Source organism: Castor canadensis, chromosome 16, assembly GCF_047511655.1.
Source record: "Castor canadensis chromosome 16, mCasCan1.hap1v2, whole genome shotgun sequence".
NCBI lineage: Eukaryota > Metazoa > Chordata > Mammalia > Rodentia > Castoridae > Castor > Castor canadensis.
The window spans coordinates 41,435,650-41,463,157 of record NC_133401.1 but is presented as its reverse complement, the minus strand read 5'-3'; the positions used below and the strand labels follow the sequence as shown (position 1 = coordinate 41,463,157).

Genomic DNA, 27,508 nt, shown 5'->3' with positions numbered 1-27,508 from the left:
ATGTCAGCAGCAGCCCCCTCCAGCTTTTTCCTGAGTCCCACCCTTCAGAGCTTTCTCTGAAGCCTGATCCCAAGTCAGAAGCCCGAGGTATCAACTCATCCCCCATCTCTTACCTCGATTTTCTGACTGTTCTTGTCCAGGTCCACAGAGTTGTCGTCAAGGGAATTGAGGCTGTGGAAGAGGTGATGGTGTTAAGTTGTTGGCAGGCCCAGTCCTCCTAATCTGTGGCCTCTGCCATCACCATCACCACCACCCTCACTATTGTCACCATCATCATCACCATCGTGGCTACCCTCACCATCATCACCATCACCACAACTACCACTACCTTACCACCACCATTACCATCACCACCATCATCGCCATTATTACTGTCATCACTCCAACTGGCCTGGCTGTGAGGGAGCTGCTCACCTGACAGAGTCCATGTTACTGGTGGCGGAGAGGTACTCCAAGTCCAGGTCCTTGTTGGGGAGGCCCAGAATGGGGTTGGCCCTAGAGAGAAAGTTTAGTCAAGTGGCTGTAGTGCTCGGACACCTCAGGAGGGTCCCTGCTAACGCTGTGACCCCCACTCACCGCTCAGTGTTGTACATGTTAGTCCCAGGGATGGTGGCAGCCGTGGGCATCACCCCCACTGCTGTCTTCCGGGCCTCCTTGCCAGCCTTCATAGCCCGAAGCTTCCGGTTGTAACTGCAGGGAGCCAAGAGGAGTCATACTCATGCTGCACAAACTCTGGGTGCCCAATGGAGGCCTGTGAGCGTGACTTCAGAGGGATCCTGGCAGGGGAGAGCCTTAGCTCCATTTTACAGAGAGCAAAAGGACAGCCAGCAAAGGAACGTGCTTTGTGAGGGCCACACAATTAGCTAGTGGAAAGACCTAGCATCAAACCCAGAGGAGGCTGCTGACTGTGCGTGCTGGGAAGGGGAGAGGAGCAGCATTTATTAGCATCTTACAACCCCAAGTCCATGGAGGAATCTAGTGTCATGTCCATTCTGCAGATGAGTAGACTGAGCCTCAGGGAACAGGAAATGGGGGAGACTTACTGAGGTCTCACAACCGGGGACTGAGCACATATCTACCCAATGTCTGGACCCAAGCTCTTTCTACTCATTTCCCACCCCATGTCTTGGGTGGCAAGGGAGAGGGGAGGGGTGGGAAATGGGGGATGGGAGCAGCACCTCTTCTGCACACACACAAGAGACATGGCCATGATCACGAGGGCCAGCACCAAAGTCACTACCAGTCCTATGATGACGCTGGTGAGCACTTTTGACTGGTCAGAATCCTGGCTCTGCTGGGAGCCCTGGAGAGGAAGGAGTGTGAAGAGGTCATGCATGGGCTGACACCCCCGACCTCTCTCTACTGCCCCACCACTTACCAGCACCACCAGCCTCTGCTGCAGCAGCTGCGACCCCCGCTCCCACCATTGTCCCACCACTCACCAGCAGCACCAACCCCAGCTGCAGCAGCTTCGACAGTGAGTCCTGGTCTTTCCGGATCATCCTGCCACAGAAAATCCACTCAGACCTGTGCTCACTGATAGCTCTTGGCTTCCTGCCCACCCCCAGGACAGCCCACTCACACACTCAGTTCATTAAGTGTTAGTGCTGACCCATTGGAGAACACAAAGTAAGCATCGAGGTAGGATTGGACCCGGGCCCTAGAACGGGGAGAGAGGGGAGTCAGCAGCCCAGGCCGCCCCTGTTTTCCTAAGTCTAATCACTGGGCCCAAGGACACTCACGGAGCTGCGAAGTCTATGCTCTGAATCTTCACAACGTACACAGAGGTCCTGGTCGCCTGAGCAAGAGCCCTACAAGGAGGCAGGTATCACAGTTACCTAGAGTAGGTAGCCCTGTGACCAGGGCTCCACCAGTGAAAATAGGAACTGTACAAATGGAAAAGGGACATAGTCGCTCTGTTGGCTAAGCAGGTGACACCTTTGTGCCCTTCCTCGGGCTGAGTTTGCGGCTCTTGTGCAATACACAGTGATCACAACTGTATGTGGCAGTTCTGTTTAGGCCTCTTTCTTGCCTTTGGCCAAGCATGGGCTTCTGGGAGCATGCAGACAGGTAGTGCAGACCCAGGTATAAGTCGAAGACAGGGACAGGTCAAGTACGGGTCAGGGACAGGCCTTCTAGGTCCTGTTCATCTCACAGCCCCCCTTGTGGGCAACCCATACCTACTCTTTAATCTCTTCCACATTGGTGCCCACCTCCTCCTTGTTGGGGGAGAACTGCAGCCTTACGCGGTAACTCTGGTCCACGGTGAAGAGCTAGGGGAAGAGGGTGTGGAAGACATGAGGCTCCAGGGACAAGGCGGTGACAGAGGGCACTGAGCCTGGAGTCAGGGACTGGCACTCACATTCAGGGTGATTCTGGCTTCCTGTGGGGGACCCTTAGAGGGCTTGTCCTTGGCTAGGACTACCAGTTGGTAAGTGCCCTGGAGAGTGGAGTCCAGGCTGGTCACCAGCCTGTGGGACGTGGAGAACATGGGTCAATCTTGGAACCCAGGTGGGGTCCCCTGGAAGCCATTTGTGCACCTCCCAAGGTGGGGCGCTCACCCCAGGAAGCTGCCTTCAGTTGCCCACCCCCACCCCCCCACACACACCCCTGCCCATCCAAGGGCCACCAGCAGTTACTCGATGCTGCCAGTAAACACGTTGGCCTCCGAGGAGGTGGAGACCCGGAAGGAACCCTGGAAAGTGGCGATGGCCCCATCTTTATAGACAAAATTCTCTTGCTGGATGGAGAATGTGATGACTCCATTGTTTCCTGAGTCTTCATCTTTAGCCTGGGAGCAAAAGGACCACATCTTGGGGTGAGGCTAGGCCCCATCCATCCCAACCACGGATCAGAGACGATGGCAACCCAGGAGGCTGGCCCACACAGCCCCCATCAACTTTCCCAGGTTGCCCCATGTAAAGAAGCATGTGTCTTTCATTGCCAAAGTCCCTCACAAGTGCAGGAATGCTCAGATTTCCTACAGGCCTCCTGTGGGCTTCCTTCATTTCAGTGCTTATAGTGTGCATCTGAATTCCTCTAGTGAACTGTGAAGTAAAATAAGGAGGTGTGGGAGCAATTTTTATTGATTCTAGTGCCTTTAAAAAAAAAATCACCAACACACAGAGCCTGGAGTCCACTGACTTTACCACTTAGAATGAACAGATAGGGTTCAAATTTAAATAAAGCTCGAGCTCGCCTTTCAAAAAGGTGTCAATTTAAAGAAAGCTGTTTAGGGCTGGTTGCAGAGGCTCATGCCTGTAATCCCACCACTCAGGAGGCTAAAGCAGGAGGATCACAATTTGAGGCAAGCCTGGGTTATATAGCAATACCGTGTCAAAAAAAAAAAAAAAAAAAAGCAAACCTAATGGCTGGCCATGGTGATACATGCCTGTAATCCTAGCTACCCTAGCTACTCAGCTCAAGGTCAACCTGGGCAAACAATCAGTGAACATCCATCTCAGCAAACAAGCTGGGTGTGGTGGTTCAAGTCTGTAATTCCATTTATTTGGGAAGCATAGGTAGGAGGACCAAGGCCTGAGGCCAGTCCCCAGCAAAAAGCACAAGACTCTAACCCAAAAAGTAACTATAGCATAAAAATGTCTGGGGCCTCAAGTGGTAGAGGAACTGCCTAGGAAGTGCGAGGCCCTGAATGCAAACCCCAGTACTGAAAAAAAAAAAACCTAAAATAATGATAGTAATAAAGTGTTCAAAGCCACGATTATCATTTTGACATTGAAATGAAACTGGCTGAAGATTGGGAAATTGACCGTCTTAAGGCTTGAAAGACCCTAGCGAGGGAGAATTTCTCTCCCTGCTTTATGAGAGGCAAATGAGACTCCAACACAGACCCTGTCCTAAGGGCACACCCAGCTCTAAGTGGGGAAGGCCAGGTGTCCATCTCCTAGACCCTTCCACAGCACAGGAGTGCCCCCCCCATGCCACCTGCTTCTTGTCCAGGAGGGAAACTGAGTCTCTCAAGGTTAGTGAGAGGCCCAGCCAGGCCCCAGCCCAGGCCACGAGGGAAGGCCTCACCCCATGTGGCCCCACCTCCATCCTTTAATAAACACACCCAGACCAACTGTAACAAACTGAAAGTACTTTTGCAATTCTGCACTAGAAATGATTTAGCTACAAAGAATTCATTTAATGTATAACTGCCTAGGATTTCCCTGTCGTATTCAAGAGTTCTGGTGTAGTCAGAAGGATCTAGCCTGCAAAGTGATATTTACGGTCATGAAATTTTTATGAATACTAAATTGAACGATTAGTGGGATTTAATCAGATCAATTAAGCAGGTGTTTGCTTTGCATTTTTGTATGTTGAATAACTTACGTTTCCTTTCAGGTGTTCAGACATTTGGGGACAGCAGAAAGGTCTGAAGACCTAGTCCTGTGTCCTCTGGGGTTAATGTGACCATAAAGGCTGCAATAGGACTCACCTGAACAGTAGCCACTTGCTGATCGGGTATCACAAGTTCTGGTATGATCACTACAAGTGTGAGTAGAAAGGGGTGAGTGTGGTGGGTCCAGTGCCCATCTGGCCCAGTCCTGCCCACTAGCCTGGCTCAGAGTCCACACCCCAAGCCTGCCCTGACACCTCTACCCATTACATTGACCACTGAGCCAGTACTTAGCAATTCATACCCTCCCATTGTACAGACGGCAAAACTGAGGCCCAAAAAGAAGGGATGGCTTAGGACTAGGCATCTGGTGAGACACAATTAGAATGAAAATTTGCGCGTCCCTCCAGTTGCACCCAGGGAAGGTAGGATGAGAGCCTTCACCCCTTTCTAAGGCCCCTCTGGAGCCTACAGAGGGTTTATAGGCGTTGCCCAAGGGTGGTCCTGTGGCACAGGGTACATGTGTGTATGTGGAGTAAAGACAGGTTGCTGCACTCTTACCAAAAGTCTTATTATTATGCAGGAAATAGGGTGCGTTGTCATTCACATCCACGATCATGATGAGAAGGCTCCCTGGGGAGAGGAAGCTATAGGGTCAAGGCTCTGGACGAAAGCCTGACGCAAACAGCCTGGGCCTCACCATGCTTCCAACGGCCTCCTGCCCAGGCATGGCACATTCAGTCCCCTTCCCTGCTCCTGACCCGACGTCCTCACAATCGTTTCTAGCCTCCATGGGAGCGTCATTACTAGGCCCCGGCAGTGGGGGGTAAACAGCTTGTCATGGTCACACAAGAGTGTGAGCCAGGGTTAGGCCTAGGTATATCCCACCTGATCACACTTGTAAGCCCAGCACTCAGGAAGCTGAGGCAGGAGAATCTGGAGATCCAGGCCAGCCTGGGCTACAGAGCAAGACGCTGTCTCAGAAGGAGAAAAAGGAAAAGGAGATAAAGAAGGCTAAGGAGAAGAATAAAAATAAGGAGAAGAAGGAGAGGGAGGGAGAGGAAGAAGAAGAGGGAGAAAGAGGGAGAGGAAGAGGAAGAAGGAGAAGCCAGGCACCGGTGGCTCACGCCTGTAACCCTAACTACTCAGGAGGCAGAGATCAGGAGGACTGAGGTTTGAAGCCAGCCTGGACAAATAGTTAGCAAGACCCTATCTCAAAAAACACCTTCACAAATAAAGGGCTGGTGGAGTGGCTGAAGGTGTAGGCCCTGAGTTCAAGTCCCACTACTACAAAAAAAAAAGGAGGAAAAAAAAAAGGAAGCCCATAAAGTAAGGTGCAAAAACTGCCACTCTGTGCCTCAGTTTCCCCATCTTTACAGTTGGATAGACATGACCTACCTCACAGGTTACATAGAAATAGACATGCTTACAAGGTGCCTGGCATTGTTGTTGCTGTGTGAAGTCTTGACATACGACTATTTTTGCTATTGGGTGTTGGAGGTGGGTCCTTTCCTGTCCCCCGTCTCACAAAATAGCAGCTTTAATTCAAGCCAGGCACCTATGCCAGCTACTTCCCTAAAAGGCACGTTCCCATTTAACCTTCATAGCCAACCTCTTCCCGTCTCTACTGGACAGGTGGGAAAACAGTGACAGGAAGTGAAGTCAGACCTTGTGGGTGCCTGTCCCATGGCCCCTACACTGTAGCCCACAGGCTCCCTCACCATTGTTGCTGTAGGCCTCGAAGCGAGGATCGGTGTTGACATCCCAGGCCCTCAGGACCAGTGTGACCAGGTCACAGGCCTCATAGTCGATAGCCTCACTCTGATTGATGTACACAGAGCCGTTGGCCTCCACAGAGAACCAGCCATGGCACAGGTGACCCACGTCAACTCCAGCCTTGGTGCAGATGATGTTCACAAGCTGAATCTCCAGCTGGGCCTCGGTATCTACATCCTGGGCGACCACCTCAGCCACCTGGCCATGCTGTGAACCATTCTCAGCCACAGAGATGCCCTGGAGCGAGGCTGCCACCAGGACAGGGGGCTCATCATTCACATCCACCACAGTCACGTTGACTTTGGCTGTGGCCTCGAGTCCCTGGGGGCCTGGGTTCTCAGCACGCACATTCAGTCCGAAGAAGTTCTGCGTCTCATAGTCCAGGCTTACTTCCGGGGCCAGCCAGAGGTGGCCCTCTGCCCTTCCAGACCCCAGCACCACGCTTTGGAGCAGGAAGTTGTTGACACCGTTCCCAGACAGGCTGAAGCTGATACGGTTGTTGGCCTCTGTCTGGTCTGCATCCCAGGCCTCCACTCTGCCCACCAATACTCCTGTGGATAAGGGACAGAGCATGGAGGGACCCCTGGGGCTTTGGACCACCCCCTGTGACCCCTGGAAGCCTCCTCTGCCCTCGGCTCTTGGGCACTGCAGACCAGTTCTGAGTGTAGCTGTCAATATGGTTCTCATTGCTAACTGGTATCAGAAATGGAGTATAAGTACACATCTGGCTTCCTTTACACAGCCTAACAGAATAACAGCATCAATTAGGTGCTTACTATATACCAGGCACTGCACTGACCACTTTCTACACATATTTGAATTTAACAGTCTAGCCAATTTACTGTCCAACTGTGGAGCCCCAGTGCCCCCCGCACCGACCCAGGGAGGACTTACCTGGCTCTCTCTCCTTCACAAAGAATTGGTAGCTGGACTGGTTGAAGATGGGGAGGTTGTCATTGATGTCCTGCAGGTAGAGGAAGATCTGAGTCCTAGCTCCAGGTATTCACTGTCTACACAGTGAATCTGAAAAGCCCATTAATTCCTCTGCCACAGACACAGCCATGGACCCTGTGTCTCCTTGGACAGCACTGCTCACTTTCCAGATGTGGAGGAAACTTTGAGGGAAAGGGACATGCCAGGTCACTATCCGGACTTACGGCATATGGAGAGACCTTTCCAGTTATACTTAGGAAATATCACCTCCTTCGTATTTCTCTGACCACAGCTCAGAACTGTTTTAGACTGCTTCCTGGCTCCAGGTCTGTCTGTGTCTCTGTCTGGCTTAGTTTGACTGCTCATCTTTTGGATAAATTCTGTGGTCACCAGTACCATGACTCTTTCGTCTTCCTGTGGCTCCCGCACTCATCTGACCCCATGACACCAGCTCAGTGCTTAGGCTGAGCTGGGTTCTGATGCCTGTGAGAGTTTTGACTGGTCCTATTCCAGACACCAGTTGTTCACTCCCTCCAGCCCTGGCCCGCCTACAGCTTGGAGCCCTTACCTTGTCACAGCACTGCCTTCCACCTTCTCCCCAACACTGTGTGTGCTTGGGAAGGGGTCCCCTGAATGTTCCTGCCCTTCCCTGGGTCTGCTCACAGATGGGTGAGATAAGAGGTGTTTGCTTTGGTATTCAGTGTTTTCTACATAACTGTGGAATGGACATCTCAATAAAAAAGCTTTTTTTTTGGTGGTACTGGGGTTTGAACTCAGGGCCTCATGCTTGCTAGGCAAGGCACTCTTACTGCTTGAAACATTCTGCCAGCCTTTTTTTGTGATGGGTTTTTTTGAGATAAGTCTCTCCAACTATTTGCCCAGGGCTGGCTTTGAACTGTGATATTCCTTATCTCTGTCCCCTAAATAGCTAGGATTACAGGTGTGAGCCACCAGTGCCTGGCTCTTCCTTCCTTCCCTCCCTCCCTCTTCCTTCCCTCCCTCCCTCCCTCCCTTCTTCCCTCCTTTCCTCTCTCCCTTGCTTCCTCCCTTCCTTCCTTCTTATTTTGGGATGGGATTTCACTATGGTGCCCAGGCCTTTCACAATCTCCTTGGCTCAAGCAACCCTTTTGCCTCAGCCTCTCACATAGCTGGGACTGAAGGCATGTGCCACCACACCCAGCTGAGATGTATTTTCTGATGGTGATTCCCAGAAGGCATCACTGACTCTGTGCATGTGACCGGCTGTATCTCAGGGTTGTCCTAATTCACAGGAGTGGCTAAGAGAGCAGCTCTGAGTCATACCTCTCTCTCCTGCTGCCTCTTGTGTGCCTTTGACCTCTCAGCCTCAGCATCCTCATATGAAAGATGGGGTAGCAGTCCCATCACAGTAAAGGTGTGAGACTCATGGGCTCTTCCTTTTCTCATCTTTGCCATCCACCTGATCGATCCCCAGAAACGCCAAGCCCTAAATCTGCTTCTGTTTCCCCATTTCAGGGTTGGCAGAGTGGCTCAAGTGGTAGAGCACCTGCTTAGCAAGCTTGAGGCCAGAGTTCAAACCCCAGTACCACCAAAAAAAAAAAAAAAAAAAGAAAGAATTGCCCATTTCCTTCAAGGCCACACTTCCTAACCTTTATAGGAGTGTGGCACAGCCCAACCTATTGGCAAGAGGACTTCCGTGTGCAGTGGTACATTGTACAACCCGGGCCAGGGGGCATCCCCATGTGACCAGTGTAGAGGTGCACAGTCGTTACAACCCTTTGCCAGAAGAAGGTGCCTCGTGAGCCGGTGGCAGCCTTCAGAGAAGACCAGCTAGGTTCAAGTTGCCATACTGCAACCCTAGACAAGGTACTGAACTGCTCTGTGCCTGACTTTCTTTTCTCCTTCTCCTTCTCCTTCTCCATCTTTTTAGGCAGGGTTTCACTATGGAGCCCGGGCTGGCACCAAATGCACAGTCCATCCTACCTCAGCCGCCTTAGTGCTGGGATTACAGGCCTGAGCCATCATCCCCAGCCCCTAAATTTCTTACTAAAATGGTAATAACCATTTAGTAATACCTGGCAGGGCCTGGTAATGTGGCTAACATTGATAGTGGTGACTGCCTGTGCTGACTTTGTCCCTTGCTTTGCCTTTGACTGGTGGCGGGGAGGTGGTAGGGCCTCAGATAGGGCCTTGTGAATAAGGATCAGAGCTAACATTCACTGTGCACCTTCCACGGGTTCCTCTTGGGAACATTCTCTGTTAATTAACTCACCAAGTCCTCATACTGTCCCCATGTTACAGGTGAAAGATTTAAGGACCAGGGAAGGTGAGCGATGGCTGAGGCCTGCACGCTAGGGAGCCAGGACTCTAACACAGTCAGCTAGGTTGCCCAACCTTCACGCCCACCATGTTGTGAATGGCACAAAAGGGGGTGTGTGCCAGGACAGGGGAGCTGCACCCCTGTGGGGTGCCCACAGCTGGCCCAGTATCCTGCAGAGCCTAGCCTTACCTCCACGGTGATAGTGACATTGACCTCTGTGCTGAGGGGTGGCACACCACAGTCAGTCACATGCACAGTCAGCACAATAAGACCCTTCAGGGCAGGGTCAATGGCCTCTCTGTCCAGCGGCCCCAGGCTTGTGAGGAGCCCTGTGTTGGGATCCAGCGAGAAGTTGTAGCTGTAGGGCCCAGGCAGCAGGCTGTAGAGCAGGCGGCTGTTGTTGGTGTCTGGCTCGTCATTGTCATAAGCCTGACAGATAAGCAGGCTGGGCATTAGGCCTCAGTGCCCCTCACACCCAGACCTCCTCTGAAGCCTGACCTGCCCTCCAGCACTGTCCATGGGACAGCAGTTGGGCCTGGGGCCACCTCGATGCTGGCCAGTCTCCTGGCCCCAGTGTCCCCATCTGAGCAGCTCAGATCCACAGCTCATGAGAGCGTTGAAGTCCAAGCTGTGTGCTGGGCGTTTAATAGCCATTATCTCTTTATTCCCCTTCATTCTCTGAAGAGGTAATGGATGCTCAGAGAGACTGAGTGACCTTCTCAGGGCCACACAGCAGAGCCCAGACTTCACCCAGGGCCAGCAAGACCACAGAGCCAGGCTTGGTCCCCTCCCCTCCCCATCCACTCCAGGGCGGCTCACACCTGGATGGTCACAGAGACATCTTCTTCCTCCTGGACGAAGATGTTGTAGGAGCCGATGACCACAGGTGGATTGTCGTTGACGTCCAGCAGGTTGATCTGCAGTGTGGCAGTGGAGGACTGGCCCCCGCCATCAGTGGCCTGCAGCGTGAGGTAGTACACAGCCTGCCTCTCCCGATCTAGTAGCATGCCATTTTTCACTGTCACTGTCCCCGAGTCACGATCCACCTCAAAGAGGTCTGCCCTGCTCAGGATGACCAGATTTATCAAATAAAATGAGAGCTGTCACTTGCATTTAAAATTTCGGATAAACAATGACGCGTGTTTTAGTACATCCAGCACACTATTGCTATGGTTGGTGACTTCCCCAAGCTTCATGTGTTGGTCCACAGTATGGTGACGTTAAGAGGAAGGGAGGCCTTTAAGAGATGGAGCCTAGTGGAAAGTCATTTTGGCCCCTCCCTTCAGTCCTGTTTCCTGTCTTGTCATGTGATCTCATCCTCTCTCCCAGGTTCCCATCATTCTGATGGTCCTCATGCCATGTCCCTTAGAACTCCAGAACTGTAAGCTAAAGAAACCTCCTCTCTTTATAAAGCTCCCAGCCTTGGGTATTTCATTATAGTAGCAGAAAACAGACTAATCACTTATTTTTTAACTATTCATTGCTTTCCTAGAATTGAAATGCTCACTCACCTGCCCACTGTCCACCCTAAGACCTTACCCATTTCCTGGGAGCAGGGTATAGGTGATGCGGCCCCCCTCGCCCGTGTCTGGGTCTGTAGCCTGGGAGGCAGAGAGAGGATGGGACACTGTGGATACAGGGTACTCGCAGCATAGCACACAATCCATGGGGACAGGCTTGCTGTGCTTCCTGACACAAAGGAAGGACCCCACACTCACACTCACAGACACCCCACACACAGCTCACATGTGCACACTGCTCACATTGCTGGGACCCAATGACACTGGGAGACTCCAGCAGGTCTGCGACCCCAGATCTGCCCTTCTCTGTGTCTCCCTCACAGCCTGGCCCAGTCACATCACGTCACTCACAATGATACTGTTGGTGACCATGGAGCCTGTCGCACTGTTCTCCAGCACATCAACGACATACAATTCCTGGGAGAATGTGGGTCTGTGGTCATTAATATCTCTTAGATAGATGGTCACCATGGCGACGGAAAAGTTCTGGCTGACCGAGTCAGTGGCCACAACCTGAAGACAGAAAAACAGGCAGCAATGTCGGGGCCCGATTGCCCCCAGGGCCTCCAATCCCCGACACCCCAGAGCACCCTCACCTCCACCAGCATCACTGTCTGTCTCTCGTAGTCTACCAGCTCTGGGTCTTTCACCAGCACCTGCACGTCCGCTGAGCTTGCTGCCCGCGCTGGGGAGACACTGAAGGCTTGTGCATCAAGACCCTTCAGGCTCAATTCAAAGGTGCCATTGTTACCCTGTAAAAGTGGACTTTACGGTAGGCACCCCATGCCCTGCAACTTGTCCCCCTCATCATCCCCCCCCAGTCTCCAGCCTCAGGTTCCAGAAGACATCAGGACCCAGGAGGCTGGGCTGGCCACTCATCTCTGCAAGTATGAACTCATCAGATGAGGACTTCCCTAGGCAGTCAATGCCAGCCACCAGCTCAGTATACCCACCAGCCAAGGGACCGCTATGAACACAGCACCACCCAACTCAACATCATCTGGCATTTCCAAATGTCACCCACAACTCCTGTTTCCCACAATTCACTGATCTGTGCCACCATGATCTGCCATCCACCGTCAAACCACTGCCATCCCTCCCCTCCCATCCTCATTCATCATCCCGCCATGAGCTCTGTCATTCACTGTCCGCCTCTTTCCCTGGCCATCACCCACCATCATCCCTGTCCATGCCCATCCCCCTTCCCGAAGCACCTGCCTTGTCCGGGTCGTAGGCCACCATGGTGAGGTCATCGATGGGGATGCGGGTAGAGGAGTGTTCATCCACGTAGCCTGTGAAGCTGACTTGGGCCTCATCGGGGGTGAAGAGGCAGTCTGCGAGGCTGCAGTTGTAAAACTCTGGCTTGTGGTCATTGACATCTGTCACTCTTATTGTGACCCACATGCTCACCTTGGCCTCTTGCCCATAGATGTCGAGGTGCATCTCCGTGGCCTGAGGCACAGAGCAGAGACCAGAGGGCAGAGGTCAGAGAGCCAGTGCTCACAGATCAAAGGTCAGAGGTTAGGGTCTGGGGGAGCCTCACGCACCGTGACCTGCAGCTGCACCTCCTCATCCTCCTCCAGTAGCTCCTCTCGGTCCAGGGAACCACTGACTGTGATGACCCCATCTTCCCCAATGTCAAACCATCCAAGCCTTGTGGAATCTGAAAAGGAGGCAGGTGGAGGGCGTTTTCCAGTGACTCAGACAGAGCCCCACTCCATCCTTGCCGGAACCGCAGCCCCGGGAAACCCAGTTCTCACTGGTGATTTTGTAGACCACATTATCATTGATGCCTTTGTCACTGTCCACAGCCTCCACTTTCAGCACCGAGGTTCCCTGGAAGGAAGCCTGGTCAGTGCCCCTGACACTTCCTCCTGCCCCTCAATGCCCCCCCCCACGTCCTCCAGGTCATGCAGCACACACAATGGTTGCATCTTCAGGCACCGAAGCCGAGTAAAACTCCCTGACAAACTGGGGGTTCAGGTCAGGCTGGTCGATCACCGAGATGGGCAGGAAGACAGGCTGGGAGCACTGGATGACATTTTCATCGTGTAACATGCCACCTAAGTCCTGTTGGGAGATGGGCCTTCCGTGAGCCAGGGCCTCGGGTCCTGGTGCCCCAGCCCCTGCCTACACCCCAACTCACGCAGGCTTTGAGCTCCAGCTGGTAGAAGGCACTCTTGTTATTATAGCTGAGGCTGCCGTTGAGTATGATGGAGCCGTCCTCCAGGATCCGGAAGAGATACCTGCTGTCCTGGGTACTCGGGATGACCTGATAGAAGACATTTACATGGGACTCATTTGGGACAGTGCTGTCCCTGAGAGCACTGGGTGGAATCCTGGCTCTGCCAGACAACCTTCCTCAAGTCACATGACCTCTCCAAGATTTCTTGTGGGGCTGGTGACCTGGCCTCAGTGATTGACAGGAGGACCTGTGAGGTCCCAGATGGGCCAGGCGTGTAGTGTGTGCTGAAGAAAAATGGAGTGACCAGTGCAAATCTGCCTCCATGAAAAGTGGGCTCATGTGCCACACACTGTCTGTGACAAGGCCCAGGACCTTTCCGAGCCTGGATCTCTGCTGTGAAGGCAGGAGTGTGGGATATATTAGCTTTCATCCGGGTATTAGACAGTGCCGGGAGCAGGAGGTGGGAGGAAGGATTGGGTTGGAAGTAGGCAACCAGAGGCTCCGTGGGTAGAGGGCTTGGGACCAGGACGGGGCCACAGCAGAGCCAAGACTGGCCTGGACCCTGTGGCTGAGTGTGGAGATGCTGCCCCCTGGCGGTGACGAGGTGCAATCGGCGTACCCGCTTCCCGATGTCCCACTCACGTTCACTATGAAGTACTCCACCACGCCTGCTGACCCCGAGTCGCTGTCCTTTGCCAACACGGAGAATACCACGGAGCCGACTTGCAGAGTCTGAAAAAACGGACCTGTCACCCCAGGGTTCTGCCGGTGCTGCTCCCCTGCTCAGACACCCCTGCAACTCTCTGTAGCCCACAGCCCTGCTCCCTGCCCCAAAGCATCTGCAGAGCTGGAAGGCTCTACTACAGGAGGCCTTTGCTTCTGGACCTGATTGTTCCCTCAGCACTTCCACAAAGCGGCTGGAGAGATCTTCCAAAATTGTGAATCAGACCCCATCACTCTTGGCTTAAAACCCTCCAATTGCACCCCCATTCTCTTCAGAATACAGCCTAAATGGCTTCTGTGGCCCTCCAAGGACAGGCTGCTGACCCACTATCTGACTGTACCTCCTCCTTACCCTCTACCCTCCAGCCTCTCTCATCAGCCTGTTTCCAACTTCAGGGCCTTTGCATCTGCTGCTTCCCCTGCATGGGGCATCTTTTCCCTAGAGCATCCCCTGGTGGGCTTCAGGTCTCTGTGCAGAGGTCACCTCCTCAGAGACCCATTTCCTGACTACTCAACAAAACAGCCTCCTTCGCAGGCACTTCCTTTCACCTTGTCCTGTTTTATGGTCTTCATAGAGAGCAGGCCACCTGAAATAATCCTGATTATTATGTTTTGTGAGTGACTGCCTATGTGCTCACTAGCAGTGAGCCCCTGAGTGTGGGAACCTGGGAAGTCTTGTTCACCAGGGACTTCAGCACCCAGGACAGTGTCTGGCACATCGGTCTCCAGCAGAGTCTGTTGGATGACTGTCAAATGACCTCACCAGCCTTGTGTCTGGCCTAGTGTCCCCTCCCATAGCAGTTCTTCGAAGTCACATGATCTTGAAGATCCCGGATAGATGTCCTGTTTGCTATGACCTTTGGGGAAACTCTTTCCCACTCATAGAATTCAAGTGGGCTTCCCCTTGGCCAGGGTGAGGTCCGTGAGGCACACGTGACCCAAAGTGAGCCAACGAAAGGCAGCCCAGGGGTGTAGGCTGCAATCAATGAGAAGGAGACAGTCTTTCCATCAAAGTGCACAGAGGATGGGGCTGTTAGCTGGGAGCTGCTGGGGGGGGACTTTTTTTTTCAATACTGGGGTTTGAACTCAGGGTGTACACCTTGAGCCTCTCCACCAGCCTTTTTTTGTGATGGGTTTTCTCGAGATAGGGTGTTATGAAGTATCTGCCTGGGCTGGCTTTGAACTACAATCCTCCTGATCTCTGCCTCCTGAGTAGCTAGGATTACAGGCATGAACCACCAGTGCCCAGCTGAAGGGGACATTTTTGTCACTATACTAATTTTAGATGTGCTCCCCATACTCCAGGATGGAGGTAGCAAAACAAGAGGAGCTGAGAGTTGGAGAGAGACCTGGGGTACCTGGATCCAGCTATGCCTGAAGTGGGAGGTACCCCTAACTGAGATGCGTGGGAAAGTCATTCCCCACCCCGCACCACTTTGTTTGTTTGTTTGCTATCATAACTGAAAGACTCCTAATCCAATTTGGTTGCTTGCACAATGGTGAGCTTTGTAGGTACTGTTCATGGGGCTGCATGTCTGTGGATTTGGTCCTTCCTTAGCTGCTTCTCTTCAGAGAGAATTCTGTTCCTAGAGGCATGGCTGTCTGCTCCTCATCCCTCCCACTCCAGAGTCCCTCCCCACCCTGCCCCAGAAGGCAGATGTTACCTCATTGATGCTGGTGGAGAAGCTGCTGTTCTGGAAAACAGGTGCATTGTCATTTCTGTCTTCCACAATCACAATCATTTCCTTCTGCCCCTGCAGGGGATAGAGCCCAGGGGAACAGGACAATGTGACTTAAAATGACACTTAAAACCACAGAAGCAGCTGGGTTCCAGTGGCTCATGACTGTAATCCTAGCTACTCAGGAGGCAGAGATCAGGAGGATTGCAGTTTGAAGCCAGCTCAGGCAAATATGGTCAAGAGATCCTATCTTGGGGGAAAAAAAAATCACAAAAAAAGGACTGGTGGAGTGGCTCAAGGTGTAGGCCCTGAGTTCAAATCTCAGTACCACAAAAAAAAATCAGAATTCCTGGAACTTCTCGAACAACCCATTGTTCTCTCTCTCTCTCTCTCATATATGTACATACACACACACATATTCATGTATATGTAAGCATGTTGTCTACACATATACATATATGTGTGTCCATTTCTGAACTATTTGAAGGTAAACTTGCAGACATCATTAGTCTTTCTTTCATCTGAAATGTGCCTGCTCTGTGCAGGACCACGTATTTTAGCTCTATTGCCATAGTACAAAGCTGTGACCAGCCTAAGTGCTCATCAGGGAGACCGGCTAAGGAGCCACAGTGTTTTCCCACGCTGGGTGACACGTGACAAGGCCTGGGGGAGATCCCTGGCTCTCTCCATGTGATGTTCTGTGCTGTCGAGGGCTCTGCCAGCAAGAAGCCCCTCACTAGCGGAAGCTTCTCCATGTAGGACTAAAAGCAATTTCTTAATAACTTTTTATGAAAAGACAGGCTTGGGCTTGGCTTGGGCTTGGGGGGCGCGGGGGGATTGCAGCTCAGTAGTAGAGTATGCTTAGCATCTGTGAGGCCCCAGGTTCAATCCCCAGCACCAAAAAAGAAAGAGAGAGGGAGAGAGACAGACAGACAGACAGAGCGGAGATCCATGCACAGCTCAGAGACAACTTGAAGCACAGGTGTTGAGTGGACCATGCAGCTCCAACGCCCCATGATGTCGGCTTCAGAAAATGCATCAGCAAATACAATCTTTTGGGCTGGGAGCATGGTTCAAATGGTAGCGCACTTGCCTGTAACAGGCAAGATCCTGTGTTTAATCCCAAATACCGTGAAAAAAACCCTCTTACTAGCATGGCTGCACAGACGTATGTGGACACTTGGTGTGGGGCACGGGAACAGTGGCCGTTTCAGTGGGAGTGGGTCAAGACGGGATCTCTCAGGGGCATTTAGTTTTCAAAACATTTACATAGAGAATGTATTCACAAGCATTCACATGATTTTTTTTTTTTTTGGCAGTACTGGGGTTTGAACTAAGGGGCTCGCACTTGTTAGGCAGGTGCTCTTCTGCTTGAGTCACTCCACCAGCCCTTTTGCTTTAATTATTTTTCAAATAGGGTCTCAAGTTGCATTTTTTGCTATGGCTGGCCTGGACCACAGTCTTCCTATTTATGACTCTGTGTAATAAGGATGGCAGGTGTGCACCACCATGTACAGCTTTTATTGGTTGAGATGGGGTCTTGCTAACTCTTTGCCCTGGCTGACCTTGAACTGGGATCCTCCCGATCTCCACCTCCCAAGTAGTTGGGATTACAGGCGTGAGCCTAAAAAATTCACATGCCCTAAGTGATTTTTTTTTAGTGGATGATGCTGATTTGGAGGTGGTTTGTCCAAATCATATGTGATGGAGGCTTAGCTCTCACTGGGGCAGTGCTGGAGCAGTGGAAACTTTAAGAGGTGGGGCCTGGCCAGGAGCCTGTGGCTCATGCCTGTAAATCCTACCTACTTGGGAGGCTGAGATTAGGAGGATCATGGTTTGAGACTAGCCCAAGCAAATAGTTAGTGAGACCCTATCTCCAAAATAACCAGAGCAAAATGGACTGGATGTGTGGCTCAAGCGGTAGAGTGTCTGCTTTGCAAATGCAAAGTCTTGAGTCCAAAACCTAGTTCCACCAAAAAAAGAAAAAATAATAAAGGTGTGCCCTGGTGGGAGGTCACAGAGCCTGAGCTGTTAGAAAGGATTAATCCTGGTTGGTTCTCACAAGAACAAGCCTGGCTATTCCTTAGTCACCTTTCAGCTTCCTGTCTGGCCACAGGATCTCTCTTTCATGCATGAAACCCTGCCATGTAGTACCACCTACCACAGCCCAACTGATGCCAGATCTATACCCTTGAACCTCAGAATCGTGAGTACAACAAACCTCTTTACTTCATGAAGTTACCCACCTTCAGGTATTTTCTTATAGTCATGGGAAACAGTCTAATACAATGAGGTTTAGTTTAGAGGCAAAACTCTCAACTTCCACAGACACAAGACGCAGCTGCGTAAGTACGCTACTTAGAAGATAAGAGTGCCCCAGTGCAGCCAAAAAAATAAAAATAAAATTGTGAAATTAGAAAGACTAGAGTGATGCCTACATATTCAGCCAAGGGACCTAAATGTGGTTACCCCAGAAACGTTAGAGTGGGGAAGTATTTACCGGTTGTTTTAAATCAATGTTTATACTGATATAACTAATTACTATGATTAATTTTATATTTGTAATCTAAATGATATATTTATCATTTATATTTATTTTATATTATACTTTAATATGTATTTATATTTACATAGTTAAATTAATAAATATTAAAATCATACCATATAACAAAATGGACAGGTGTAATTCTGATAAGAATAAATATTAAATTAATTATTAACTGAGGTGCTCCCTGCTTGCTTGAGGTGGGCAGCATGTCTAGGAGTGGACTCTGGGGACCTTGATGTCCCCCCCAGTCCCCCTCCCATCCCCCACCTTCCCACTCACTGAGTTCATTTGAGGGTCGCTCACGAGGATGGTGATGGTGAAGAAGTCGAGTGTCTGCAGAAAGGAAGGACCTGGGTGAGTCTGGCTCCACGTGGGAGCACAGCAGGCTGGGGCCCAGGACCAGCATCCCCTTCCCGTTCCCCTCGCTGGGCCCTTCCCACACTGTTGCCATCTACCTCGTAGTCCAGGGGGTAGGCCAGCTTGACTTGCCCAGTGTCCGGGGTGACAGAGAAGAAGTATCTATAGGAGCCACTAATCCCGTAGGTGAGAGGGTCGTCATCCAGGTCTTCAGCCACCAACCAGAAGGCCTCCTTATCTGGAAACAAACAGGGCTGCCAGGGGCCATGGCCACCTCTTTCTGCTAGTATGACTGAGCTGTCCTTGAGACGGGCCAGGGGCTTGACTTGTCTGTACACAGGCTCCACCTGAGACCTGAGGTCCGCTCAGTCCCCCAGGATCAGGTCCCTGTGGTTGTGGACGTGGCCATCGGGGGGCAGGGGGTCGTTACTCAGGATGAAGTGTACGAGAGTGCATGGGATGGGCTGTCACGGGGCGTCTTCCCTCCCTCGGCCAAGCCCATGGACCGGTCTTTCCTAAAGCTGGGACACGGCTTTGTGGAGAGACTGGAGGTGGCTAGAGTCCCTGCACCATGGCAGCTGGAGACATGGGGGAAGGGAGGATGCTGCTAAGGACCCTCGGAGGTGCCTGGACCTGGCCTCTCCTCCACCTGCCTGCGTCCCACAGGCTGGCCGGAGCCTCCCAGCACACTCGGCTGCTGCTGCAGTTAGTCAGAGTGGCGTCTGCTCCTGGCCTCCTAGAGCCCAACTCTTCCACTGCACCCCCGGGTAGCACAGGGGCTGCATGATGGAGGAGGAACAGGCGTCAACTCAACTCACAGGAGGCATGGAGCCTTGGATCTCCAATACTCTCAGGGGCCCACAAAAGTATTTGATGTTTTTTCAAAATCAAACATATATTGCCTAGCACAGGTGGCTCACCCCTGTAATCCCAGCTACTTAGGAGGCAGAGATCAGGAGGATCACAGTTCAAAACCAGCCTGGGCAAATAGTTCAAGAGACCCTATCTTGAAAACACCCATCACAAAAAAGAGGGCTTGGTGGAGTGGCTCAAGGTGTAGGCCCCTCAATTCAAACCCCAGTACGGCCAAATAAATAAATAACCAGAGCAAAATGGACTGAAGGTGTGGCTCAAGTGGTAGAGCACCTGCTTTGCAAGCTAAAAGCCTGGAGTTCAAATCCCAGTCTCACAAAAGGAGGGGTGGGGAACTGCCCAGAAGGATGGGGCTCTTCAGAGCATTTGTTATTTTTGTTACATGTATTTGTGATCAAAAAGCTAATGAGATATATGTACACACATTAGCATGTGTACACTACTCTGGTTCTGCAGAGAACATTCAGAGACAGCCAGTCATTTTGCCTGAGCCCAGCCAGTGGAAGCCATCCAAGAAAGACTGTGCCATCCCAGAATGTGATAAAACTATCACCTCCCTCCTCCTGGTCTCTAAACCTTTACTAATATAACCTTTAATACACTTTGCTGTCCAGGCATCCCATCCAAATGGATGAAATCTTCAAGGTGCAAAGCCCCTCCTCCATCCTTTCATTGTGAACTTGGATCCAGGTTCCTGAATCCTAGGGCAGACTCTGGCTTTCACTTCTTTGATGTAGTCTCTTACTCTCTCTGGTAGCTTTAGACATTTCTAGATCCCAATTTTGACACCATGACAAAGTCTAAATTGTCCCCCAATATCCATGGTGCTGTTGAGATGACAAACAAACAAGCCCTTTTGGCCTCTTCTCTTCCCACTGGCTGGAAGGAGGTTTTGCCTGAGTCATCCTGGACCACAGGGGCAGAGGCCACACCTCAGGGAAGGCTGAGATGAGGTGAACAAAGGGACCTGACACCAGACGCTCCACAGGAGGGGACAACCTTATGAAAGAGAGTCTCCAACAGCTGAGCTGCCTGGGGAGGTTAATGCACGGCTTATCATTAGCTGTGATTATCTTTTGTGTGTTTGTGTGACGGTTTTTTGAGATAGGGTCTCACAAACTATTTCCCCGGGCTGGCTTCGAACCGAGATCCTTCTGATCTCTGCTTTCTGAGTAGCTGGGATTACAGGCATGAGCCACCAGTGCCTGGCTGATTGCACATCTTAGTCGTTTCCAGTCCCAGTGAATACAGTCACCCAGCGTTGCTCTCTCCCTGCCCGTATCCTGCCTTCTGGAATTTGCTGTCCAGTTCCTTTGCTTTCATGCACACCAATGCTTCCTGAACTTTCTTCTATCTTGTGCCACAGCTGTGACCTTCTCTATATCCACCTGTCATTAGCTATGATTATCCTTTTTTTTCTTCCCAAAAGGGGGCCTCCCTGTGTTGCCCAGGCTAGCCTCTAACTCCTGACCTCAAATCATCCTCCCGCCTCAGCCTCCTGAGTAGCTGGGACTACAGGCATAAGCCACCAGTGCCTGGCTTTTTGTTGTTGTTTTGTTTGTTTGTTTGTTTTTAAAAGGGAAGTGTCAGAAGACTAACAAACATAAGAGGGTGGGGACAATGGTCCAGAAGGACCCTGTCTCCTTGGAGCAATCAGAAGACTGAAAGAGTCAGGAACTGAACAAAGGCTGAGGTCCTGGAGGTGAACCTCCCTGCACAGGGACCCTGCTTCTGACTCAAAGAAGAAGAACCAAGCAATCTCCCTTCAGGCCCCTCTGTCTAGTACTCAGCCATGGTGCTGAAGCCTTGGGGAGCCCAGGGGAGCCCCTGCCCCTTCCTTGGGGTGAAGGCTTGGCTCTGTCCCAGTCAGGGCCCATTACTCACCCACTGGGAGGTCCTCCGGCAGGGTCACTGCCGACATGTTGGGTAGGAATGTCGGGGGCACATTGGCTACCACTGTAGAGACACAGAGAGGGGGACATCTGGACACTCCTGCAACACCTGACCCTCCAGCTTGCTCCCGAGAGGCCACACCACTCCTGTGGCTGACCTTCAGCCCAGTTCACCCACCCAGGTCTGGACACCTCCCCCACGCCTCCTATGCTAATAAGGGATTGTCCCCTCCCCTCTGGAGGGTCCTGCTGAAGATCACTGGTTCAATGCTGCTCTTATAGGGGAGGGGAGACACCCACCAGACACCATGAAAACAGGAAGCAGGAAGCAGGGCAGCCACAGCCAGGCCATCGCAGCGGGACCTAGGGGAAGAGGTATTAGGGAAAGGTTCCAGCCACCCTCCTTTTGGCACAGCCCCGTCTGCCTGACTTGGACTGGAGCCTGCCTACTATCTTTTCCTGGGCTCTCATCCCCGTCTGTCCACTTACCAATGCTCCAGGTTTGGGGGGTGGGTCTACAGGGGATCCAGGTGGGGTGAGCAGATGGCTGAACTACACTGGACCCCAGCAGTTAGCAACACTGCATGCTCCAGACATCTTAGGTGTGTGACCTCGTTACTTCCACAACTACAAGATGACAGCTAAGCAGCCAAGGCTGAGATGAAGGATCGATTGAGACATAAGAACCCGTGACCAGACCATGCTTGAGCCAGGCCAGTGGCTCACGCCTGTAATCCTAGCTACTCAGGAGGCAGAGATCAGGAGGATTGTGGTTCAAAGCCAGTTCAGGCGTATATGTTCATGTGACCCTATCTCAAAAATACTACACACACACACACACACACACACACACACACACACACACACACACACACAGGGCTGGCAGAGTGGTTCAAGTGGTAGAGTACTTGCCTAGCAAGTGTGAGGTCCTGAGTTCAAAACCCAGGGCTAGGAGAAAAAAAATGTTTCTTGCAGGCTGCTACTCTGTAATCATTCTGTAAGATAGAAACTTTACTTGTGTAGTCTTTTGTGCTAAGGGAATAGCTTAATTTGCCCCAAACTAAGTTAAATTAAAGCTTTCCAGCCAACAAAGGAACATAGTCACTTGGTCCTGGCACCTCCCATCCGGGTCTCTTTTCCTCCTGCACAGCACTTCTGCACCAGACAGCCAGCACCCCACAGCGGGAGAGAGGAGAGAGAAGATAGCTTCCAGAGCCCAACTCTGGGCAGAGAACCTTGACCATGAAACATGGTGTCAGAACCCAAAAGTCTTCTGCCTCACACCACCTCAGAGATCCACCCAGTTGTCCAAGTCACGCTCGACACCCCTGTCCCAAATGCCCACATCTAATTCATCCCCCTCCCCTCCTTTTCAATCCAGTGCCACTTTCCCCTCTCCCCTGGCTCAATGTCACCAAGTCTCCCCTCCACCTCCTTAATCCACTCTGCACAGCCAGAATAACACTGTGGTCTCATGAGCTCCCTTCCCTGCTCAAAACCCTTCAATGGCTCCCCATTGCCAGAGTCCAAACTCCACAAAACGTCCTCCCAAAGACCTCCATGACCTGATGGCAAGGCTCTCCCCCACCAGCTTCCTCTCTCACCACTCCCGCTTCCCCTCACACTCCTTCTACACATGGTTCCTCTTTATGGACCACCCTTCCCACCTGGTTGCCTGACGAGCTCCTGTTGATTTCTAGAACCTTCTGTCCAGACACCCCTGCAGGAGGTCCTGCCTCCTTTTTCCATCCTTTCTGAAATGAACGAATGGAGCCACGGAATCACTTAGCCCTAGTGGGCCAACACGCAACACCTGTGAGAAGTGTCCGAGGCCATGGCTAAGTGTGAGAACCAGAGAGCCTGGTGTGCTTGCAGGGTAACCTTGGGCAGGTGACTTAACTGCTGTGGCCTCTGGTTCCTCATCTGTAAAATGGGGACCATGCTAGCATCTACACCATGGGTTCACGTTGAGGCTTAAACAGTACCCAGCTCATAGGAAGTACATACTAAAAGTTAGCGATTATTACTGGAGGAAAGAAAGGTCCGCCTCTTGCACCCCTCGTTGTTGGTGTCTCCATTCCCTGGTGCCGCTCTTCCCTCCAACTCTGTGGTGGCCTGACACTCAATGTCCCCTAGACAGAGAGAGACCCTGGCATCTGCCTCCTGGATTGTCCTATCTGCTCTGAACCCCCAGCCTGAAACTCCTAATTCAGATTGATCTTGCCTCAGTTTCCCCCCAAGCTGATGGGAAATGCAGGGGTATCATGAGGGCTAGTAATTTTTTTTTTGCAGTGTTGGGGTTTGAACTCAGGACCCTCACCTTGAGCCACTCCACCAGCCTTATTTATTTATTTATTTATTTTGTGAAAAGTTTTTCAAGATAGGGTCTCTCGAATTATTTGTCCAGGCTGGCTTTGAACCACAATCCTCCTGATCTCTGCCTCCTGAGTAGCTAGGATGACAGGCGTGAGCCACTGATGCCTGGCTAAGGGCTAATAATTTTAAATATCTGCTGACATTCCCTGAGTGCCTACTATGTGCTAAATGCCCTGATTGATTTGTTCTCTTCATAAATATTTGTTGGGTGTCTGTGATTCACTAGGTGTTCCCAGCACCTGGGATACAGTAGAGAGCAAGACAGGGAAAGGGACTGCCCTCCCTGAGCTGACAGCTTAGGGAAGGGGACAGACCACAAACAAGCAAACAAACAAAGGACTGTGTGATCATTTGTTGCATTCAGTGCTATGAAGGAAGAAACCATGGGTTTGGCACAACTAGAGAGAAGAGAAACGAAGCCAGGCACGGGTGGCTCACACCTGGAATCCTAGCTACTTGGGAGGCTGAGATCAGGAGGATCACAGTTACAGGTCAACCTGAACAAAAAAGTCCAGGAGACCCTATCTCAATGGAAAAAAGCTGGGTGTGGTGCAGACACCTGTCATCCCAGTGCTGGTGGGAAGCACGAAGAGGAAGATCATGGTCCTGAGCAAAAAGCGAGACCCTGTCTCCAAAATAACCAGAGCAAAAAGGGCAGGAGGTGTGGCTCAAGTGGTAGAGCGCCTGCCTAGCAAGCTTGAAGAGAGTGGCTCTGAGTTCAAACCCCAGTACAGTACTAAAAAAAAAAAAAATGAAAAAGAGAGAACTTATTTTAGACAGGATGGCAGACAAAGGAAGTTACAAATTTTTTTGACATTCCTCCCTGTGACAGATGGGGGTCTATGTCTGCTCCCCTTGAATCTGGTATATTAATCATTTTTTTTCCATTTTCTGTGTTTTATGATGACTTGACATCTTCAGGACCCCGCTGGTTAGGGAAAGACTCCAGCTAACTCCTAGAGATAGTAAACAACTTTCCTTCAATACACCTTTCATTTATAAACCACTCAAACTAGAGCCTGTATGCACACCACCTCCTTTATCTGACTCACACACCAAACCAACATTTCCCCACCCCAGGTCCAAGTCATGGACAACTAGGGGATCACTACTGTCACCCAGGGCCCCCTGAAATTGTCCGCACTATCCAATCTTGACTCTGCTATGCTGCTTAGCCTGCAGCTTCCCTCCCAGGAAAACATAAGTCTCTGGAGCCAAGCTTTCCCTCCTCCTGCCTTCTCGCCAACCTGGGACTCCCCCTTGTGGTGCTGTGTTGCATAGCATGTTCCCTTCTGGAACGGAGTGATCAAATTCTCTTTCAATGTTACCAGCTTCCCTGGGCCATCATTTAGTCACCTCTGTTAATTTAACATCTAGCAAGATTCTGTAAGTGATCAACAGAATATGGCACCAGAGATGCTTTCTGGGCCCAGGCAACAAGATACTGGTAGTTTTTCCTTTCTGTGTCTTGGAACTCAGCAGCCATGTCACAAGGAAGCCCAAGCTGCCCCTTGAATGGGTTCCTGTGGAGAGCAAAGAAGAGCCCTGGCCAACTGCCCAACAGAGTTCCCATTTAATAGTCAATACCCACCTACCAGCCATGTGACCAACCGTCCTAAAATGAATCCTCTACCTCCAGATGAACCATCCATGCTGAGCCCCACCCAACTTATAGATTTCTAGAGATAGTTAATGATGGTGGTTAGGTTTTTTATCATTGTTTTGTTGAGACAGGGTCTTGCTACACAGCCCAGACTGGCCTGGAGCTCATATCCCCCTGCCTCAGCCTCCCCAGTGCTGAGATTATACAGTCACACTACCGCACCTAATCCTATTGTTGTCATTTGCCTATTGTTGCTTTGGGGCAGTGTGTCTTGTAGCAGTGGATAATGGGAACAGGTAGAGTGGGATCTCTGAGGAGATGAAGTTTCAGCAGAGTTCTGAAGGGTGGAAGAGGGGCCCACGTGAGGAGTGAAGAAGCCTCCCGCTATGCCTGGACAATTCAACATTGACCTCCACTTCCTGCCCTTGGAACCCCACTAAAATGTCAGTAAGGACTTGGGGAGCTGGAAAGGACTGATGGGAGATGATCAACCTACTAAGCTATTGAGAGTTGAGACCAGAGTAGGGATAGGAGTAGGGTGAAACCCCAAGAAGGATAAAGGATGACGGTTCTAGAACCTTCTGAAAGCAGAGGTGTGGGACTGAAAGCAGGAAAACTGGTTGAAAGCTTCTAAGAGAAGCAAGTAGACTTCCAGACCCCACTTCCCCACCCACCCCTCTGCCCCAGAGGACATGGAGCTACTTCTAGGACAGAATGAGTCACTGAGATCTGAACTCAGGGACACTAGGCTAGAAGAGAACGGTAGGTCATAGTACAACAGGACTAAGTGAAAGACTGCGCCACCGTCTCCACTCATTCCCAAGAGTATTGATGAGATGATATGACAACCTCCACCCACAGCCAGAAATAAATCACTGAGAAAAGTGGAGGCTAGAGGTACAGCTCAGTGGTGGAGTGCATACCTCCTATGTGCAAGGAAAGACCTGCGTTTGACCCCCAGCACAGCAAAAAACATTTAAATAATAAAATTAATAGTCCTACGTACCGGGAAGCAGAGACCAGGAGGATTGAGGTCAAAGCCAACCCTGTGCGAATAGTTTGAGAGACTCTATCTTGAAAAAATCCAACACAAAAAAGGGGCTGGTGAATGGCTCAAGTGGCAGAGCACCTACCTAGCAAGTGTGAGGCTCTGAGTTCAAATCCCAGTATCACCAAAAAATAAATAAATAAATACATAAAATAATTGAGAAAACTGACCTGCTAAAAGGAAAACATAAAAAGCAGATGTTGAAATTGTGGGTGTCTCCATTGAATCACTTTACTTCTGTCCTCTGGAGACAACTCTCACCCATAAGCCCAGGGCCACCCATCAGTTTTGACCTAAAAATCAGCCGGGTAGAACTATTTACACCAGAGAAATGGACAAACACAACAGATCAGGGCTTTTCTCCCCAACCCCCACCCCCAAGCCTGCACACCAACAGAAAAACCCTGAAAAATCCAAACCAACAAAAAAAGAAAAAGAGCAACTCAGAAGAAACAAACAATGCAAGAAACTGAAGGGAATTATAATTAATATCCTCAGAGACAGAGAAAAACTAGATTCATGAACACGAATGAGGTGATGATGTGTTTTCTTTAAATCCAAAGAACATAATGAGTCCTTACAGGTCAGGGTCTCTCCACCTCAGTTCTCAGCTGTGGGCCCCCCTGTGCATTCTGAGACATTCAGCATAGCTGGCCTCTATGCCAAATGCCAGGAGAAACCTGCAAACCGTGACAGCCGGAAATGTCTCCAGGCCTTGCCAAATGTGCTCTGGAGCACAAAGTCATCCCTCATTGAGATGACCATTATAAATAAAAATGAGTGGCTGGGCACTGGTGGCTCACGCCTGTAATCCCAGCTACTCAGCAGGCAGAGATCAGGAGGATCATGGTTCAAAGCCAGCCTGGGCAAATAGTTCCATGAGACCCTATCTCGAAAAACCCTTCACACAAAAGGGCTGGTGGAGTGGCTCAGGGTGAAAGCCCTGAGTTCAAGCCCCAATACCACAAAAAAAAAAAAAAGAAGCATAGTTAATGGTTTAACATTTTAGGGGAAATTTACACTTCTGGCTAGAGAGAAGGGATGAACTTGTGACACTGTGTAGAAAACTAAGCAGACAAAACTAGTCACAGTGGTGGCCAGGGGTGGGAAGGGTGTGGGGGATGTTGGGGGAGGGAAGCTTTTCTAGAAATGGCCTGGGAACAGTTCACTGAGTGTCTTGGTGTGAATGCTTTCATAGTTGATAGACTGCAACCTTACTGTGAGCACTGGGGTGAAAAGAGTGAAATCCTCACCTTTCACTTTAAGAAACCAACAGATGGGCTGGTGGAGTGGTTCAAGTGGTAGAGTACCTGTCTAGCAAGAGTGAGACCTGAGGCCATGAGTTCAAACCCCA

At 50.9% G+C, this 27,508-nt stretch overlaps 1 protein-coding gene across 3 annotated transcripts in view; it reads right to left on the bottom strand.

Moving 5' to 3' along the window:
• Cdhr2 (cadherin related family member 2) overlaps positions 1 to 27,508 on the bottom strand; it is a 38,363-nt gene that overhangs the window by 3,412 nt on the left and 7,443 nt on the right. For all 3 annotated transcript variants that reach the window (XM_020162707.2, XM_074058713.1, XM_074058712.1), the window contains 30 exons: positions 21,428 to 21,490; positions 21,120 to 21,191; positions 18,461 to 18,600; positions 18,285 to 18,338; positions 15,443 to 15,532; positions 13,698 to 13,787; positions 13,017 to 13,142; positions 12,794 to 12,940; positions 12,631 to 12,706; positions 12,418 to 12,533; positions 12,089 to 12,322; positions 11,467 to 11,622; positions 11,222 to 11,383; positions 10,890 to 10,951; positions 10,172 to 10,412; positions 9,540 to 9,779; positions 7,013 to 7,082; positions 6,064 to 6,669; positions 4,904 to 4,975; positions 4,442 to 4,491; positions 2,640 to 2,791; positions 2,363 to 2,471; positions 2,185 to 2,273; positions 1,743 to 1,811; positions 1,583 to 1,660; positions 1,443 to 1,503; positions 1,179 to 1,303; positions 577 to 690; positions 415 to 495; positions 114 to 171 (listed from right to left, as the gene is read on the bottom strand). In XM_020162707.2, the coding sequence (XP_020018296.2) occupies positions 114 to 171; positions 415 to 495; positions 577 to 690; positions 1,179 to 1,303; positions 1,443 to 1,503; positions 1,583 to 1,660; positions 1,743 to 1,811; positions 2,185 to 2,273; positions 2,363 to 2,471; positions 2,640 to 2,791; positions 4,442 to 4,491; positions 4,904 to 4,975; positions 6,064 to 6,669; positions 7,013 to 7,082; positions 9,540 to 9,779; positions 10,172 to 10,412; positions 10,890 to 10,951; positions 11,222 to 11,383; positions 11,467 to 11,622; positions 12,089 to 12,322; positions 12,418 to 12,533; positions 12,631 to 12,706; positions 12,794 to 12,940; positions 13,017 to 13,142; positions 13,698 to 13,787; positions 15,443 to 15,532; positions 18,285 to 18,338; positions 18,461 to 18,600; positions 21,120 to 21,191; positions 21,428 to 21,479 (3,792 nt within the window). In that variant the 5' untranslated portion in view covers positions 21,480 to 21,490. The remainder of the gene's footprint in view (positions 1 to 113; positions 172 to 414; positions 496 to 576; positions 691 to 1,178; positions 1,304 to 1,442; positions 1,504 to 1,582; positions 1,661 to 1,742; positions 1,812 to 2,184; positions 2,274 to 2,362; positions 2,472 to 2,639; positions 2,792 to 4,441; positions 4,492 to 4,903; positions 4,976 to 6,063; positions 6,670 to 7,012; positions 7,083 to 9,539; positions 9,780 to 10,171; positions 10,413 to 10,889; positions 10,952 to 11,221; positions 11,384 to 11,466; positions 11,623 to 12,088; positions 12,323 to 12,417; positions 12,534 to 12,630; positions 12,707 to 12,793; positions 12,941 to 13,016; positions 13,143 to 13,697; positions 13,788 to 15,442; positions 15,533 to 18,284; positions 18,339 to 18,460; positions 18,601 to 21,119; positions 21,192 to 21,427; positions 21,491 to 27,508) is intronic.